We start from the raw sequence: 20,308 nt of genomic DNA on the forward strand, positions 1-20,308 counted from the left end.
CATTCCTTCCGCACAGCTGACCTAAAATTGTCAGTATCACTAAAATGTAAAGTTCCCATACCATATCAGCAATAGGAAGAGTCACCACTGAAGTTCCAACTACAATTAATCACATAGCCGCTGCTGCTCCGCCGCTGGCTGTGGTGGGAGATTAATGTAAAATTATTCATTTAGTATTCTACAACATTCATAATACTTTCAAAAGTTTTCTCTTTGTGTCACAGCAAAATGTATCACTAGTTTTCAGACTTCAATCTCATGTGGCCATGTAAAGTTTTTCTAGCCTGTTCTACACCGCGACTTCTTCCGAGTGATTCCATGATTCAACAACTTTATTTTATCCCCATAGAAGTCAAAGGAGATTTGTACTCTTCTTATGAAACTGTCACACTGCATTAACAATTTTCAATATACCTCTTTGGGGTGCAATTGTTGTATGACAGTGTTACATTGCCTTAATATACAGCAGGTGTAACTTAGTTTACACTTAGTTTAAATGAGCACTGTTGTTTTACAAACTTTGCATAAATCAATACTATAAGTGAGTAAGATGCCCATAGAAGTCTATGGAGAGGGGAGGGGGAGTAGGGAGCAAGAGAAGAGTGAGAGAGGCAAAAAGAGAGACAAACAGATGCTGCTGCCGCTTGTAGTAAGGTGTTATATCTCACCATAGTGCTGGATTCACAGCTACACTGCCCATTACTGCTGTATGTCGTCTTACTCCTAGGTACTCCTAGGTAGACCAAGGTGTCTCCTATATCTGGACGTCTCTCCGAGATCCCGGTTAGGTATGCCGTCTTATTTTTTATTATACAAATTTAATAAACATCGAATTTTTACCCAAATGAGTGGATCAGTTCTTACCTGAACGGAAGGGGTACCTCGAATTATACCTTGCATATACAGGAGCGCCTCGTGAAGGAGTGATCTTTTTCTATACAATCCATTGGACTGCTGTATAATCTCCTCCATGTTGCTGCTACATCTGAGGTTGTGATAGATATTAAAAAAAAGACGTTATTTGTCACAGAATATTTGTCTGTGCACAAAATATTGATCCGAGCCACAAACATATAATTGTTGGCCTCATAGTATTCTGTGTCACAAAATGGTATTCTGTATCATAAAAATGCTGGCTGTCAAAAGCCCCAGTGCTGCTTATCACTGGGGGCAACAAAGAATCAGACAGGTAAAAGTCTATATGGTCCGATCAGTTGGGCTGTCCCTATACACATTAGGTTGTGCCAGTTTTTAAGGGATCCTCTGACAAATATCTCATGTATAACGCCAGCTTTAGAGCTTTTCAGTGACTGACGGGTGACGGGCATGGAGCACACTATTTGAACATTGCACCCACACGATTTCCACCCACCGACTCACTTCTATTATAGGATTTTTTACATATCCTTTAAAAAGTGCTTTTACCCATAAACTATTCATAGGTATAAGACCATGGAAAGCAGATCACACAGCGCTTATAATGGCCGCACATAGGTCTCTCTCTCACTGGTTAAACCGAGACAATTACTTATAAAATATTTACTTGCCTTGTTTCAGAACACACATCATACCCGGGCCGGCACAGGGAGATCAGTTTCTTGTCTGTTACGTATGAATAGCGAGCGCAGCTCGGGTTGGTTCTTATACTTATATACAAGGGAGGATATGTTCCCAAAAAGGGAACGACAGGGGCTCTATGGGCGAGTATTCAAACTCCATGCAAAAGGCTGTGCTCGCTCTTTGCGTTCAACTTTGGTTTTTGCTGAGATTTTTGGGAAATTCTGGCGAAACAACCCTCTGTGAAAACACTGAAAAAATTACCGCAATGTGAGAACACAGCCATAGTCCTAACGCACACGACCATCGTTTTTTGTCCATTTGATATCTGCCATATTGCGGATATCACACAGACCCATTTATTTATATGCCTCCATGTGTGGGGGCTGCGAGTCCGGGCTGCAAAAACTCAGGACATGTCATCTTACTGTCAGTATTTGTGGATCGTGTGACCTACAGGTAACATCAACGCCACCTTTCCTTTTTTTTTATTTGGTGGATCTGTGAATACTGATGACACACGGATGCACTACGAAAGTTTTTTTTTGCGGACAAATGGACTGCAAATACAAACAACGGATCCGTGGTTTTGTGGACTGCAAAATTAGCACGGTCATATGCATTAGGCCTTAAGTGAAGTGGTGTAGATATAGGTGGTGCAGAGGTTGGGAGCACGGCCCGTAAAAAGCAAAAGATAGGATATGTTCTATCTTTTGCGGTACACTTCTACGGCACGGACACCTGTCCGTAGCGATACGGAAAGGTGTTCACGGCCAATAAAGCTGAATAGGTCCGTAATTGCAGACTGTATTACGGTCCACAATTACGGAGAATTTTTACGGTGATGTGTATGGGGCCTTAAAGTGTAACTAAACTTTTGGAAAACTTTTGACGAGCACGGAGACTCCCACAGATCGCTAAAATGAAGCGGCGAAAGCGTTCGGGTGAGCGATGTGCTGCTTAGTTTCTGATCGGCTTTCTTCGGAGTGGTGTACAGGCTCAATAGAAAGTCTATGAGTCTGTACACCACTCGCTTGGCTTTCCAAGGAAAGCTGATCAGAAACAAAGCGGCACTCAAATGTTTCTGCCACTTTGATTTAGCGATCGCTGGGGGTCTCAGTGCTCGGAACCCCACTGATCAAAACTTCTGACATGTCACTATAGCATGTCAAAAGTATTTTAAACGTTTTGTTACCCTTTAATTGCCAGCAATAGTTCTACCATAAATGCCAGCCACAATGCCTCCATAAATGCAGGCAACAGTGTCCACATAAATACCAGCCACAGTGACCCCATAAATGCCAGTGTCCCATTAACAGTGCAGGGACAGCATTTTACTAATGTCCACGCTCCTGCACTGTGCGACGTGGCGTAATGGAAGAAAGCAATACAGACCAGTCAGAATCAGAACTGTACAACCCAAATAGTAATACTTGGATGGTCGGCATAAGTATTGAGTCCCGTTATTTTGTATACATTTTTCTTTCAGGGTCAATAGTTTTTATATTGGGGTGTGAAATTATTTATAAAAAGCGTGCACCAAATTTATGAACTACTTAATCTGCCCCAGGTATAAACTGCAGGAGGGACTCTCTGAAGAGGTAAAATGTCTCAGATGGCGCTCAATTTATTTTGCGTCACTTTTGTAGCGTTTCAGGTTTCAGTTCGCATGCGCCAACGTACAGCACTCGCAATAAATATTTTTCGCGAATTTAGTAAAAGCCCAGGAAAAACGTATGCATCCTATACGTTCAAGCCGTAGTTCTGTCAGGGTAAATCCTATGGCGCCACAGACCATAGACGTAAAGACTCTTTATACGACAATCATTGAATTTATAGTATAAAAAATGATTGGATAGGAGCTTAAAATCAGCAATTTATTGACTATGTTTTATTAACGTGATATTGAATCGCACCGTATGATGTGTATCGTCAGCGCCATTGTACACACGTATCGTCAGCGCCATTGTACACACGTATCGTCAGCGCCATTGTACACACGTATCGGGAACGTTTAGTAGACGACAATGGGGTCTTTCACATTGTTGCGATTAATAGTTTCAGGGAGATTGAGATAATTTTAAAGATAAATTGTGAGATCAGAAATATATGGATATGATGGGACCTGGAGTGTGGACACAGCAGATGACCCCCCTCCTCTATCAGCCCTGACAGCTCCATCAGTCATGCTGACAGCTAGAAGCAGCGGGGGGCGTGGTATCGGCGGTGGGCGGGGGATGCCGGTGACGTCACGCAGGCAGTGTGGCAGCGGGTTGAGGCTGTGGAGCTGCAGTCAGTGTTCGGCCATGGGGAAGGTGCAGCTGTTTGAGATCAGCCTCAGGAACAGCCGGGTCATCTACAGCCCGGGGGAGTCCCTGTGCGGGACTGTTACCATCAAGACGAATGCGGCCCTGGCGTATAAAAGTGAGTACATATGGGCACCCACGGGTGCCACCCCAGTGCCCACTCCCAGCTCCACCGAGATCCAGTCCGTGTCTCTTACATACTTTATAGGCTGACTGTGGTGGAGTTTGTCCCAGGCTGATCCCCTGTGTATATAAAGGTCAGTGCACATGGGTGCCACCCTTATGCCCACCTTGACCCAGGTACACCCCATGCCAGTGCTGATGATGGGCTCAGTTCGCACTGGCTGAACCCTTATTAAGGTGATTGCACACAAGCACCCATGGTTGCCACTCCAGTGCCCTACACTCAGGCATGTTGTTAATGCCAGGGCTAATTCTGGGCATAGATATGTTTTAATCCCCTGTGGGGGCTTTCATGTAAAAGCTCTTGGGCTGGCAGGCATGTATGTGTACCATACTGTCTTCCTGGGTAACCCCCACCTCCCCTTAGAACTATGCGAGGACTCCAGAATATAATCCCCTGTTGTAGAACTACAAATCCCAGCATGCCTTGAACGACTTGGATTTGTAGGTCCATAGCGGCCTGAGCGAATGTAGATAGCAGGAGCTTGTCTGCCCTATTCCCCCTGGGGTAATGGGTATAACCCCTCCATGTATATGTGTGTGTACTGTATATGTATGTATGCTTGTGGGTCCCCTATAATAATCCCCATCTTTATTGTAGTGCCCCTCTCTTCCTGCCCAGGCCTCGCCCTGTCCTCCCGTCCCCTCCTCTCCTGATAATCCAGATTAAAGCCTCTTGTGGATCCAGGTCCCCACCTCCCACATTCCTCAGAATAATTCCCTTGGCAGCGGCCACAGGCAGACCCCCTCCCCAAATGTCACTTCAGATCAGAACCTGTTCCTCTCGTCGTCTTTCCTGCTCAAACAGGTGTGTGAGGGCAAAATTATCCGCGCCCCCCCCTCCTCTTACCAGGGGGTCTGGAATTTACCATATAATGAGGTCTGTAATGTTCACTCTGGGCATGCAATGGTTAAATCTTGTATACCGGTGTCACCGGACCTCCCCGCGGGTGACTACTTGTGTGACATTCTGTTACTTGTAATATTTTCTTTAAAAGGATCTGTAGGAATAATCCATTGGAGTCTCTGAGATTATTCATGTTTCAGTAGATTCTAAACTATGCGGTTCACGTTTTTTGTTTTTTTTTCCGGGGAATTGATTTCATTTTTTTTTTACATGGCGTACATATTATGAAAGCGTGGCGTCAACGCCTGTGCGCAATCAACCTGTGTGTGCAGAGAAGAACGTGGCTATTGCATTGGAGATCTATAACGACCAATCAGAATCCAGCTTTTAATTTTCTACCGCACATTGGGGACCTATCAGCAGGGACCTGATTGGTTGCTGTTCAGCACTTGTTTACAGTACTGTAGCATAACGGAATGATGCTCTTTGTATTGGAAAAGCTCGGTGACAACCAATATGGCCGCCATAAACGGACGAAAAACTGCCAAAAGATCGGAAGCAGCACACCGCCAAACATCTATCTGCCCATTGATTTCAATAGGAAAAACGGCATTATGTTCCGACGGGCCGGTTTTTTTAAAAAACGGCACGCAAAAAGACGCCCCGTAAAAAGAACTGCATGTCACTTCTTAAGCCGTTTTTTGAGCCATTTTTCATTGACTCTACAGAAAAACCGCTCCAAAAACGGGCGTAAAACGCGAGTTAATTAAAAAAAAGTCTAAAAATCAGGAGCTGTTTTCCCTTTGAAAATAGCTCCGTATTTTCAGACATTTTTTAGTAAGCGTGTGAACGTACCCTTAAAGTGATGCCCTGGCTTTAGGGTCGATCACGTCTCCTGCCAGACGTATTGGGCCTCCTGCACACAGGACGGAAATGCTGCGGAATTTCCATGCGGAATTTCCGTTTGCCAATTCCGCAACATAATACAGAAGCAGCAAAGTGGATGAAATTTAAACAAATCTCCTCCACACTCTGCGGGGAAAAACCCCGCAGAAAACACGTGCGGAAATTGACCAGCGAGCGGATTCTCAATCTGCAGTATGTCAATTTATCTTGCGTAAATTTCCAGGCGGCTATTCCACAGCATTTCCATCCTATGTACCTTAGGCTAAATGCACACATTGCAGAATTTAATGCGAAAAAATTTGCATTAAAACGGCAGGTAAAAACCGCACGTTTTTAGATGCGGATTTGACATTTTGATGCGGAAAAGGGGGGAATTTATGTTGCAGAATTTGGAGCGTTTTTATATTTTATAAACTTATCAGATACAATTCTAAGACGGAAACACAAGATAAATGGAATTTTAAAATCTGCACCGCAGGTAAATTTTTGTGCAATAAAATTCTACGTGTACAGGTGGTTACTTAAAATCTCATTTACTTTGCTGGTACTGTATTACGCTGCGGATTTGCCACACGAAAATCTGCACGGCAAATCCGCTTTGTGTGCATGATGGCGGTATGGTACGTAGTCTGGTTGGCTTTGGCGAACAAACAATGGCGATTTATAGGAGCGGCTTCAGGTCTCGTATGGTCGCTGAGTCTCCTGACGTCACTTTTAAACTCTGTGTGGTAAGACGTGACCACACTCGTAGCTGGCGTCGCACGTTTAAGAGAATTTCCGCCAAAATACGGTGGACCTGTCTAAACATAAAAAAACTAGCCCAGAGCAAAAGTGGAGCAGTTACCCATGGCAACCTGACAGATCGCCGCTTATCTACTGACAGCTGGAATCTGATTGGTCGCTGCTGGTACACACCCCTCCTGCTAATTGACTATTTAAAGGGACACTGAACCTGCTGTCTATCTATATTGCCGATCTACTGTTCCATGTTATCAGTCAGTCCTTCATTGGGATCACTGATAGGAGGTCCAGAAAACTCCCTGCCCATGATCAATACTTTGTCTCGCGGATCTGAAGCTGCGGAAACAGACGCAGAAGCGTGGATAATTATTTCCATGACATCACAGCTTTTATTATGGGATGTGACATCATATTCCAGGTGATCCGGCTTGTTTTATGATGGCTGATCAGTTGTGTAATGGTCATCCCAGCTGCGTGGTCAGGAGTGCGGAGCACAATGCCACATTGCCCTGGAGATGGTTTCGGGCTCCTTCTCAACCTGTTGTGGTCAGGTTGAGGAATCTAAAGGGGAGGGGGTTGTAGGGTGAAGCACGGCTTACAGCAGCTGCAACCGAGGCCGGGCAACCACAGACCTCGTGTTCCTAGTGTGGATTTCCTGTGTGCAAAAAGTGTCACTGAACAGATTTTTTGTATTTCTTTTTATGTTTCATTAAAAAAAAAAAAAAAGTTTACGATTAACTTCAACTACATCGCTGAGGGTCAAATTTTTGGGAAAACCTATGCAAACACATGAAGAAATAGCTCAAATGACTGTTACCTAATCTAGTGATGGTAGCCGGATCCCTGGCTTCTTGTACCCAATATTGTGGCGTGTGATGTTTCGGCATGAGACTTTGGCCTTATGCACGTGAACTTATAGCTACCTAGCACCCCCAGGTTGTACAGAGCCAATAATACGACACCCCAAAAATTATGTCATACTGTACCTCCGCAGGCCTTAGATTTCATACAAAAGTCCAGGAAATTGTGCCATATTCTATTGGGAGGCACAAGGACACCGACTTACATAGCCACCGGGGTACCATGTGCATCCATGCAGCCTCCGTGTACACGTCTCTGCCATATGCATGGGGCCTTTCTCTTGAATGACTTTATTAAAAATTCTACAGATTGCTTCTCAGAATCTGTCAACAGTGTGCTGACAGACACTCCTCCAAAGGCTGTGCCGAGATCCTATAATGCCACGAACTCTACATACCGCCACAATGTATGTCAGTAAGCCATGGTAAAGATGCTAACCAACATCTACAGGCCCCGCAGCCTGAAAGCAAACGGGAAACTAGTGCAATTTTGCCTGCAGCTCTGGGTGTGACTGGTGTATAAGACTTGTAACTGAAGATAAATATAGCAAAATATTGGAGAATCCAGGTAAAAAGAAGTAACTTCCTCATCACTTGAATTCCTTATAACTAATGATTATTCATATGTTCTTTACAAAGTAAGTGCTGCTTCACCCGGCCGTGTAAGGTCCGTGAGATACAGACCGGATGTCGGCCATATTTCCCAGACCGAACACAGTTCAGGGCGCTGGACTCCTAGCATCATAGATATCTATGATGTTGGGAGTCCCTGCCTCCCCGCGGGAATACTGTCCCATACTGTAATCATGTTTTTAGTACGGGACAGTAGTCCCACGGCGAGGCATTGACACTCTCCGCATCATGGATGACTAATTCTAGGAGTCCGGCTCCCTGAACTGTTTGGTCCGGGAAATACGGTCCGTATCTTACGGACCGCACGCGGCCATGTGAAGCGGGCCAAAGTGGTGTTTTTTGGTGACTGCATAGACGCATGACTATAGTCGCTAAGAAAACTTTAGTCAGTCCCAGAATAAATTCCAAGTATTCAGTACCAGAATATTTCCTGGTTTTCTACCGTGTCTTTGTCTGGAAGAGTTAAATGCGTTGAACGAGCGACGTCTTTGTTTTTTGTTCATTGAGGAAGCTGATTTCACGGCTATTTTTATAGCTTATTGTGTACGAGATGTGGAGCTAATAATTTCCTCCAGCAGTGGGGGCCGCCTTTGTACTTGATGCGTTAGGATCGCGGTTCCTACAATACATTTTTAACGCCTGTGTGGGCAGCGGGGCGTCGGCGGCATCCCTACACGGGATGTTTTAGTGCAGTATACACAAGCTTGTTTCTATCTGAGGATCTCTAGGTATTATAAATTCTGTGACATAACAGCCGTACCTCATCTTGTGTAAACACAATGCTCTACAGTAGGGCATGCTTTGTACAGACACTGAACCAGCAAGGGGTGTAATGAGGTGTGAGCTCCTGTAGCCTGAGAGTTAACAGGAAAACAGCAGAATTCTTTCTTTAAAGGGGTCGAGGTTGATTAGGGGGGTCCTGTTAAGGCAGGACTCTTTTAGCCAGTGTGGAGAGCCGCTAGCAAAGACAGTCTTTCTTTTGCGGACTGGGTCCTCCGTGTGTTACGTGGTCAGCGTGCAATATTATTTTTCCACCTTTGTTGTGGCGATCGTTATGAGGTGGTCCTTTCAGGGATATAGTAGCAACATGGTTTTTTTCACTATACATAAAGCTTCCTTTGTTTTTCTTGTATGGGAATGCATGAATTACTTGTACAAACTTTCACCTAACATGTGGGATGATGTCAGTGGAAATGTAATCTCAGCCAAAGCCACCCTCCCTGTGTGGACTTTATACAGCTATGTCAATGCAGAAGAGTCTGATTTGTGACCACGCGTAGTAGTCACACACACACGTGACACATGTGACTGTACTGTATGTCCAATCGGGTTAGAAGTGACTCTATAATTACATAAGGTGATTTGTCATTAAATGTAATGAAGGAGGTAACACATTTTTGGGATTCCTAATACATTCTGTTCTAAGAGCGGCCGGGTGTGGGCTGATGTCTCTCGTACTGTTCGGTTTTCCTTTTGATATGTTATTATTTCTGGGTTGGCTCAGTTAAGGGGTTCTGTACTTTTTTGTTAGAAGGGTTCCCCCATGATCACAGGATTTTCTGCTGCTGGTAACCCCAGCGATCAGCTTTTTTTTTTTTTTTCAAAGAGAAATTCTGCAGCAAGTATTCCCCGTGCAGCACCTCCACAGGAGGAATGAAGTATTGCACGGTTCTTATTGAAATCAGCAGGCTGTCCTTGTTATGCACAGAAGTGCTGGGTCCTCCAGACCAAGAGATGCTCTTTGAAGTTGATTTCCACTCTGGGTAATAGATGAGTCCCAAAAAGAGGAACCCCCCCCCCCTTCCCATATTAACTGAATTCCCTAATAGGATATTTACCTTTTTTTTTTTTTTTTCCTATGCCATACATTAACCTTTAATGGAGTTGTTCCACAAATTAATTTTAATCATGTAGAATCTGACATGTCATAAAAGTCAGATTAATATGAGTCTGACTGCTGCAACCCCACTGATCTCAAGAACAAGCGATCCGGATTGTAAAGGTTTATTTTGATATTACCCCTTTAATTCAGAATTGGTCTCCTACATTGACTTTAACCCCTTCCCGCATTTTGATGTAACAATACGTCCATTTGGCGTACTCACATATGGATGCACACTTACGTCCGGTGGATGGTACATGCGCTGTGTCCGTGCGATCTGCAGCGGTTTCCGGCTGTACAGCTGAATTCCCGCAGCAATGGCCGGGATCGGAGTTACCAATTATTCTGGATCTTTAACCCCTTAGATGCCATGGTCAATAGGGACTACTGCATCTAAGTGGTTAGACAGACTGCGGCATCTTGATGGTGCTCAACAGTTAAAACCACATGCGGTTTTTGGATGCGGTTTCTCAATGCGGTTCCAACCGCACCTCAACGTGTGAATTTTGAGTTGCATCATGTTGTCTACTCCAATCACATTTAGAGCTGCATTCAGAATCCTGTGGGTTTATGCTGGCAGGCACACCTCTAATGTCTTGAGTTCTTATAGTACACTGCATTGCATGTTTTGATTGAGTGCACAGTGCATGCTCTCTTGTGGAGTTGGAGTTTTGCATTGCAGACACTGAACAAGCAGGGTGATGTGCAGCCGGAACTGACAGCCAATAGAAGAATTCTGAATGCAGCTCTGGATGAGACAGGAGTAGAATAAATTCTATGATCCAGTGTTTATTACCATTGAGCTAATTAATTTTCCAACTTGTGATTTGTTTTTTTTGTTTGTTTTTTTTTTTTAATGGTAATTTTACATTTTTATAAAATTATTTGAAAATATAAACCACATCAGGCATTTTAGGTTGTGTTTTTACAGTTGCTCTTTGGAAGGGGCACGGCAGACAAGGGGTTAAGGTTAGGCCAGTGGTAGAGCGGAGGGGGCAGGTGATAGGGAGACCTTGAAATGGGAGAAGTGCCGGATGAGGGGAGGCTTGTCCAAGTAAGGTTTTGGGACTGGGCCCAGACTGCTCCTTTGTTTACAGTCACAGTAAGCGACTCTGGAAACAGGCGATCCTTCTGTCTGTATTGCTACCGGGGGAATAAGTCAGCGGTGCTATACAGTACATTCTGGAGGAGGGGGGACTGTGAACGCACATGGGGTACACACCACAGTGTTGAAGAGCAAAATCCAATGCAGTCACTACCAACAGTGCAGAGACGCCTGCGGAGATCGTTCATCTGACTACAGAACCCATTCCGGCCATAGACCATGATAGATATACTTGTAGCGGCCACGGTGCGGATGAACCCCAAGCGGACATACGGTTTTACCGCTAAGGTTATGTTCACACATAGGCATATTTTGGGCGTAAATGGCTTTTTTTACGTCTGTGTTTTAAAAAACAGTGCGGAAAAAGGAGCGTGTCATTTGTTGAGCCGTTTTTGGAGCTGGTTTTCATGAGGTCAATTGAAAAACCGCTCCTAAAATAGCTTAAAAAAAAATTAAGCCTCAAAAAAAGTTTTCTGTTCAAAAACTGCAGAAAATCAGAGGCTGTTTTGCCTTGAAAACCGCTCTGTAATTTTCTGCCGTTTTTAATTGTGCGTGTGAACATACCCTAAGGGCGAATTCACACGAACGTGAATCGCGTCCATGCAGGGCGCGTTGTTTTCACGCGCCACGCACAGCCCAATAGAAGTCAATGCGGCAGTACAGACAGTCCGTGGTTTTTGCACAGCGTTTGTTCGCTGCGTAAAAAGCGCGACAAGTTCAATATCTGCGTATTTCGCGCATCACGCACCCATTGAAGTCAATGGGTGCGTGAAAATCACGCATGTCAGACGGAGGCACCTGCGTGGAACGCGCGTTTTTCACGCCGGACACGTTGTCTCTATGCTAATGAAAAGCTCAAAAATGCTGCAGCACAGGTGCGCACATCAAGCAGGGGTGTTGCATTGTTGGGCTTTTTGTAGGCGTTTGTAGGCGTTTTTGTGGGCGTTTTTTACATGCGCCGGAAAACGCATGTCGTATGCACGTAATACATGCACACACGCCCCAAATACGAATGCCACACGCTGCTGACGCGCGCAAAACACAGCATTTTTTGCGCACGCAAAACTGTCACGTTCGTCTGAATCAGGCCTTAAAGTCACGGTTTGTAAATGTTTGTCAATATCCGCATTTTTTGCAGGTACGATCTTTTAATAACGGAGCCGATTATGCCGTAAAACGGCAGGTCGGCTCGGTGTTCGTCCCATTCATGACGCCACAGGGCCACAATGTGTATCCCTACCCTACAGGAGTATTACGTAGTTAGCAAAACATGGCGGCTTTCTTCCAAAAACAGCGCTACATCAGTCCACAGGTTTAGCGTGTGTGGTATTGTTGGTGAGCAACTTTTTTTTTTTAAATCTTCTTTCTTTTTCTTTTTTATGACATTTACTGCAGTTACTGAAATTTGAAAAAAAAAATCAAGATTTTGATGTTTTTTATTTTTTACGGCGTTCACCGTGCGCGTTAAACCATGCTATATTTTAATAGTTCAGACTTTTACGGACGCAGTGATACCAACTTTAACTCCTTTTTTTTTTTTTTTTTTTCTACATTACATTAGAGGAAAAATTGGACAAGGGGGTTTTTTGGAACTTTTAATTTTTTATTTTTCCACTACCAAAATCTTTATTTCACTTTTTTTTTTTACACATTTCATTAGTCCCTCCAGGGGACTTGAACCAGCGATCGTTATATTTTCATTTTTACAGTCATCTGGCCCTGCCACAGGCAGGGCTTAGCAGAGGCAGACTGAAGGCAGTCCTGGGGGCCTTTATTAGGCCCCTGTGCGGTCATGACAACCATCGTCACCCCCCAATCTGATTGCAGGGGGGGGGCGATGAGCTGTCGAAGGGGGCTGTCCCCCTCTTTTCAACGCCTCAGATACTGCGGTTGCAGTTGACTGCAGCATTTGAGGGGTTAAACAGCGACATCGCTGTTCCTGGCTGTTAGAACTGTAAAACACAGCCGACACCCGCAGTGTATGGAGCGCGCTCAGCGCGTGCGCGCTCCATACATCCCCCCCCCCCCGCAGTATGATGTACCAGACTCGTCATTTTGCGGGAACGGGTTAAATAGATACAGATACACTAACTTCTCGCCAGTAGAGATCTGCCGGTGACTGATACCCTTTAATGGGGTTTTTCAGTTTGGACTTGATAAAAGGGTCCCTTGACAATAAGCAGATCTCAAACTGTCCCCCTGCTGTGACCTCCAACGATCAGCTGCAATCTGTGGGGAAACCTGGCAGCAAGTGTTCGATTTCCCTGCAGCACCATCACAGGGTAAATGAAGTATTACACAGTGTCCATTCATATGAATGGGTTGTCTTTGTACTGCAGGACAGGACAGGTCCTCCAGAGAAAGAGATGCTCTTTATAAACGCTCTCCACTCTGGTCAATAGATGAGGATCCTGAATACGGGACCCCCCCCCCCAATATCTCTGAATTCTGTAATAGGGTGTTTGACCATTTGAACATAACATCTGTTTTACCTGATAGTGGTGCGTGTCGTTTTTCATTTATAGAAAGTGACTAAGGAGAATATTATTCGGGATTACATTTTAACCTACAAAACTTCCAGGTTATCATTAACCAACACGGAGCAAATCGCCTGATGGAAATTCAATACCTGTGCTCGGATGAGGTATATTAATGGCATTCTTCAGACGTCAGAGCGGATATTCACAAGTCCAACAGAAACCAGTTTGGTAGGTTCAACTTCAGGGAACCAACAGAAATACATCAAAGACCTGCTTAAAGGGAAACAAAACTTTTAAAAAACTTTTAACGTGTCATAGTGACATGTCAGAAGTTTTGATCGATGGAGGTCCAAGCACCGATCGCTAAAACCAAGTGGCAGAAGTGCTCGGGTGAGCGTTGTGCCGCTTCGTTTCCTTGGAAAGCCGAGTGAGCGGTTTATGGACTCACTTTCTATTGAGCCCGTACACCGCACCGCAGAAAGCAGATCAGAAGCGAAGCGCCACAGCGCTCATCTGAGCACTTCTGCCACTTCGTTTTAGCGATCGCTGGAGGTCTCAGTGCTCGGACCTCCATTGATCAAAACTACTGACATGTCACTGTGACATGTCAAAAGTTTTTTAAAAGTTTAGTTACACTAAGTGTTTTATCCCGTCTTATATCAATAAAGTGTCCCTGACAATCCTGCCGTCTTGTGACCGGCAGCAGCGCTCGGTCCCCACTTACGCGGGTTCAGAAGCTCTGATGCATTTTGTATTTTCTTTAATATTTACTATTGTTTTATGCTTTTATATACGGTGTCCTAAGATTTGACGCTTTGTGTTATGACATGCATGTCTGTGTTTTTATCTGTGCATTGTCTGATGTGGAAGTTGCACCTCGTAATCAATATTTTATTAAATCAGCTTTTTTTTTTTATCACCCCTCTGGATTATTATTATTATTAAAGAGGGGGGCGGCGTCCACTGAAAGACGCATTTGTTTTCTTGGTTTTTTTTTAATGCTACAAATTCCGTGTACCTGAGATATCAGATGGGAGCGTCAAGGATCCCTGCAACACCCTTACATACATGTTAGATAAGCTATCGCTCGATAGTATCAGCCGTCTTCAAACTAACATACTATTCTATGAAGCGCTGTGTGTTTGATTTCCCCCCCCCCTCACAGTTGACTGCCATCATTTTCAAAATCTCTGCTTGCTGGCAGTGATTGAAGACATTCTTATTTACACCCATAGGCTGTAGACCTAACACTTGCTGTTGTATCCAGCAGAAACAATCATCTGTGAGTTACACGGTCCGAACTCCAGGCTGATACATTTTTACTTGCACTGATACATTGTAGCAAACTACCAGGGCAGGAGAAATATCTGATTGACTGATACATTCAGAGGGGTAACTTAAAGCTCCTGAGTACCTATGCAAAATCTAACGTCATTTATAGTTATGGCCTTCTCATATGGGGCAGAGGGGCCCTTTCAAACTTAGGCCGGGATGAGACCACAAACTCTACGCCCCCTATAGTTACACCCCTGTATACATTGTAGCATACCCTCAGCTGTGAGTAGCACTAGAATAGAATGGATCTTTAGACTTTGAATATATACAAGAATGTTTCTAGTCACTGACATGAAGCAGAAATCCTAAAAACGTTGCATTGCTAAAGTGAGAGGTTCCTGTAATAATGCTGCCTAGGAATAGCTTCTTATGCAATTCCCTAATGGGTGTGGAGATTACAATTTTGCAGCAAAAATGTGATCTATCGAACCTCAAGCATAAAAACGGGTGGTGCGGTTTGCCCATAGCAACAAACGATGACTATTTAAAATTGCTTTGCAAACATGGAATCTGATTGCTATGGGTAAAGCGGACATTTTTTTGTTACAAATAATTTTTATACATAAGGGCCAATGGTGTGTGTGTGTGTGTTCCGTCTCCCGCTTGTTGTGACCGTGGCGGCCAATCATGTGATGGCACAAGGACGACGCTGTAAACAGAGAGGACCAGGAACCAGCAGAATTTGAATAGGTTCCATATATTACAATTTTTTTTATTTTTGCATTTTGGCCCCTTAACTTTTTTTCTCCTCCGTGACCGGCGTTGCCTTTCCTCTAGATCTGGGAGTCGCCCGGGGTTTTACATTGTCATTTGTTTTTGGTTTACTGGTAAATACTGATCGCTGGGACAAAGCAGAAAAACCTTTGTCCTGGAGTGAGGACTGACTTGGCCTCTTTTACAGATGTTACACAGGGCACAGCCGCTAGTTCGCCACCATTAGTCTCCGGGGCGTTTCTAGAAAACATGCCCGTTCTGGTATGAAAGTCTGCGGTGAGGCCCGACCCTTGTAGCTTGCTTTATGACTAAGCGGGCCGGAAATGAAAAAAAAAATCAGACCTGTAAAGTAACAATTCACTCCCCGAGCTACTTTACTGTTACCGTCCTCATCTAAGGATCCCGTCCACCTCCGACGAGGCAAGGACGCCCCTTCCTCCAGCGATATTTGCCATTCCAATGGAGCCTCTAGTCCATTATATTAGATCTCATCCCGATATATCAGATTTATCCATAGGAATATAAACGTACTCTTTTACCAGGTAACTGCTTTCCCTTCCCAATTTGATATCATTGGAGAAATTTGCCGCAATGTCTGACCTTAAAATCACTGCAGCAAATCACAGTAAAAACACATGCGGTTTTTGGCCATACAGAGAAAACCGCACCGTGTGAATACACCCTAAGCTGCTCACTTAACGGTGAGCAGCTCTCCAGATCAGGCTCCTTTTTTAGTTTTTGATTGAAACGACCTTTAAGGTTGGATTCACACACAGCGATTTTCTGCGTTTTTTTTAATGCAGCAAGGTGTTACATTAACGTATAAAGTAAAATATAAAATGCACTACACACAACTGTGTTGTTGGTTTGTGGCGTTTTTGAGGCAAATTTGTGGTCCGTAAAGTTTTTTTTTTTTCCAAACGCAGCATTCTCTGGGTATATTGATTTTTCAGGCGTTTTTCCCATAGGCTTCTCTGTGGGACTTCAAAAACACCAGGAAAAAAGCACGTGAAAAACGCCAAACGCGCATGTTACATTTTAATAACGCTAGTGGTTTTTTAAAAACTTTTTTTAATGGGGTTTAAAATGCCAGAAAAATTGTGTGTGAAGGAGGTCTTACCATCTAACTCCCCGTAAGCGCGTATGCAGAATAATTTGCCCCTTCCGTTGAATTTAAAATCCCTCTCCCCTATCCGCCGCCACCGCTTATTCCACGGAGGAGCGTTTGAACTTACAGGGAAACCCTTCTCCCGTAACCCCAATTCTTAAATCCCTGCTTTTTAACCTGGCTTATCCCCTAACCCTTTAATCTAGCAGAATTTTACTGTACCCTGTAAACTTACCTCTTCTAAGTTAATGTGACGTTTCAGGACAGATTTGTTTCACCCCCTGGGAGTTACCGTAGGGCCAAAATTTTTAATTTTTCCCAACTCTTTGCTCTTTTAGGAGATGGAAAACCCCAATTGCAGTATATTTAAACTGATATTCCGGATTGTCCCTTCCAACCAAGGACTCTCTCCCTCTTATATTCTTTATTTAATGCCCCTCCCCAAGATATTAAACTCCCTTTACTCTCCGCTGGGAACAAGATTTAGGTGTGATCACCCAGCAGCCCTGGATAGATCCGAGCAACTTCCCAGGCTTACAATATCTAGTCCGTCTGGAGAGGACTCTTATCTGTGTACTTGACGACTCTGTCCTATTTGTGCTAAACTATGTATGGATATTTATGTCTGATCGCCTGTTGGATTGTTTTCTTTTTTTATGGTTTATACGTTTTGTATTGTATTAGACCTCACTGTTTTGAGGATGTTTTGAATGCTTTTTGCATTCTCCCTGCGCGGGATTCCTGCGTAGCTACTTAAAGAAGACCTCCAGTGTAAACACAACTTCCCATGTCTACACCCCCACCTGACTGTATACTACACACTACACTTCTTATATGTATACTGTACGTACTTTTTGAACCGCTGCCTTGTCTGTGCTTAGAAAAACACCTCCATCTTGATTCTTAGATTTCCCCAGCTTTCTCTTCCTCTCTGCTTTGCTATTAATCCCATGATGCTTCAGCACAGCATCACATGACCAGCTAAAGACCATACAATTTCTGCATGTCGGGGACACTGTGTCTATCATTGTCTCTGTATTCTTCTAAATAAGCTGAGACCCCATAAGTATACAGACAGGGAGGCTGCACTATATTCTCCTACACCTGTGTGACCGGAACCTGTCTAAGTATCCGTGGTAGCTGATGATAGAAGTTTCTGTCGTCCCCCCGTCCCCCCCCTGTGTAATACTAGCGTGGTCCAGGAACTGCTGAAGCCTGTGATGGGTGACACATAGATCTCCATAGACTCCAGTAGAGAAAGTAGTCACCGAGCCTGATTCACACTGATGCTAAGCAACCGTCCCAGTCTGATATATAGAGATAAATAACAGGTGAGGGACTGACACATGGAATACCATAATGGTTCAAATAGGAAAGTTTCGTTTAGGCCGGAGTGTCCCTTTTAATCTATGCTGAAAATTCAATAAAGTTTTGAAACTAAAGTTAGAATGCACACTGGTGTGTTACCATTATGTATGGCAGGGGTGGCCATTCCTCCTTTTAAAATGTTGGTGCGTCGCAAAATCGTGCTTCTGCGAAGACCGTGAGGCGGCTGAGCCTTAAGGGGGACTAAAGAGTTGTGTGGCACCAGAGGACCTGCAGGAATGAGAAAAGGGGCTGGGGGTACATCTTTTGCTGCCACTGTTATGGGTGAAGTCTGTGGCTGGCACACTGGGAACCTAAGTGGCATGCTCTCAGGAACACTGGGGTCAAGATTAGGTAACAGACAAAACTTTCTAATGCCTTAACCAGAAATTTTCGACCTCATGTGTTGCATCGCTGGTGTTGAACTACAATCCCAGCAGGCTGTCCACCATGCTTTTTCTTGTAGCTTTACAGTGCATTGGTTGACGTTTCCCTATGTTAGATGTGTGTTTTTCTACAATTTTTTTTTATTTTTGTCTGACCGTTTTTGTTTTTGTTCTTGTCACTCCACACAGCAATGTCATTGGTGACACTCTCTGTGGTTATTTTCTGTGCCGCAAAATGCCACAATCATTTCACTTTGTGAAGCAGAACAGTCCTGGAAAAACTAATGGGAGTAACCATTTAGCTGCCAGACTCTTTGGTATACAGTGCTCAGTAAAACACAATATGTGGGATTTGTTGTTCGTAGTAATGGAGGATTGAACAATTTCTAGAACTACTGACATAGTTCCTGGCTGCTTCACGTATATGGAAGATAAGTGCTAAAGTGTAAAACCCCTTTGAGATATATATTCACTTCTTTACATGCACCTTTGACAGCCTAAGGATTGAACACATCCTTCTCCTGTGCTCACTCTTGTGGGGGAAGGGAGGTGACAAAATTTCTGCTCCAAAAAAATTAGTTGTCACTTTTCAAGCTTACTCTGCCATTGCCCCATCCCAAGTACTGTAAATAGTATAATATAATACTGCCCCCTATATACAAGAATATAATTACTATAATACTGCCCCTATATACAAGAATATAACTACTATAATACTGCCCCTATATACAAGAATATAACTACTATAATACTGCCCCTATATACAAGAATATAACTACTATAATACTGCTCCTATATACAAGAATATAACTACTATAATACTACTCCTATATACAAGAATATAACTACTATAATACTGCCTCCTATATACAAGAATATAACTACTATAATACTGCCCCTATATACAAGAATATAACTACTATAATACTGCCCCTATATACAAGAATATAACTACTATAATACTGCCCCTATATACAAGAATATAACTACTATAATACTGCCCCCTATATACAAGAATATAACTACTATAATACTGACCCTATATACAAGAATATAACTACTATAATACTGCCCCCTATATACAAGAATATAACTACTATAATACTGCCCCCTATATACAAGAATATAACTACTATAATACTGCCCCCCCTATATACAAGAATATAACTACTATAATACTGCCCCTATATACAAGAATATAACTACTATAATACTGCTCCTATATACAAGAATATAACTACTATAATACTGCCTCTATATACAAGAATATAACTACTATAATACTGACCCTATATACAAGAATATAACTACTATCATACTGCCCCTATATACAAGAATATAACTACTATAATACTGCCCCCTATATACAAGAATATAACTACTATAATACTGCCCCTATATACAAGAATATAACTACTATAATACTACCCCTATATACAAGAATATAACTACTATAATACTGCTCCTATATACAAGAATATAACTACAATAATACTGCCACCTATATACAAGAATATAACGACTATAATACTGCCCCCTATATACAAGAATATAACTACTATAATACTTCCCCCTATATACAAGAATATAACTACTATAATACTCTCCTATATACAAGAATATAACTACTATAATACTGCTCCTATATACAAGAATAGAACTACTATAATACTGCCCCTATATACAAGAATAGAACTACTATAATACTGCCCCTATATACAAGAATATAACTACTAGAATACTGCTCCTATATACAAGAATATAACTACTATAATACTGCCCCTATATACAAGAATATAACTACTATAATACTGCCCCCTATATACAAGAATATAACTACTATAATACTGCTCCTTATATACAAGAATATAACTACTATAATACTGCCCCCTATGTACAA

General features: G+C 43.1%; 2 protein-coding genes across 4 annotated transcripts in view; one reads left to right on the forward strand and one right to left on the reverse strand.

Moving 5' to 3' along the window:
• Positions 1 to 20,308, reverse strand: part of LOC142659187 (uncharacterized) — a 186,550-nt gene that overhangs the window by 124,718 nt on the left and 41,524 nt on the right. Inside the window, exon 3 of one of the 3 annotated variants that reach the window (XM_075835044.1) lies at positions 865 to 985. In XM_075835044.1, the coding sequence (XP_075691159.1) occupies positions 865 to 972 (108 nt within the window). In that variant the 5' untranslated portion in view covers positions 973 to 985. Of the gene's footprint in view, positions 1 to 864; positions 986 to 20,308 lie in introns of those variants that run through there. The other 2 variants (XM_075835046.1, XM_075835047.1) reach the window with 2 other exon arrangements.
• The window catches only part of ARRDC1 (arrestin domain containing 1), a 31,284-nt gene continuing 14,790 nt past the window's right edge, over positions 3,815 to 20,308 (forward strand). Inside the window, exon 1 of the mRNA XM_075835049.1 lies at positions 3,815 to 3,981. Coding sequence (XP_075691164.1) covers positions 3,864 to 3,981 — 118 coding nt within the window. The 5' untranslated portion in view covers positions 3,815 to 3,863. The remainder of the gene's footprint in view (positions 3,982 to 20,308) is intronic.

The sequence above is a fragment of the Rhinoderma darwinii genome, chromosome 8 (assembly GCF_050947455.1).
Source record: "Rhinoderma darwinii isolate aRhiDar2 chromosome 8, aRhiDar2.hap1, whole genome shotgun sequence".
Classification (NCBI taxonomy): domain Eukaryota; kingdom Metazoa; phylum Chordata; class Amphibia; order Anura; family Rhinodermatidae; genus Rhinoderma; species Rhinoderma darwinii.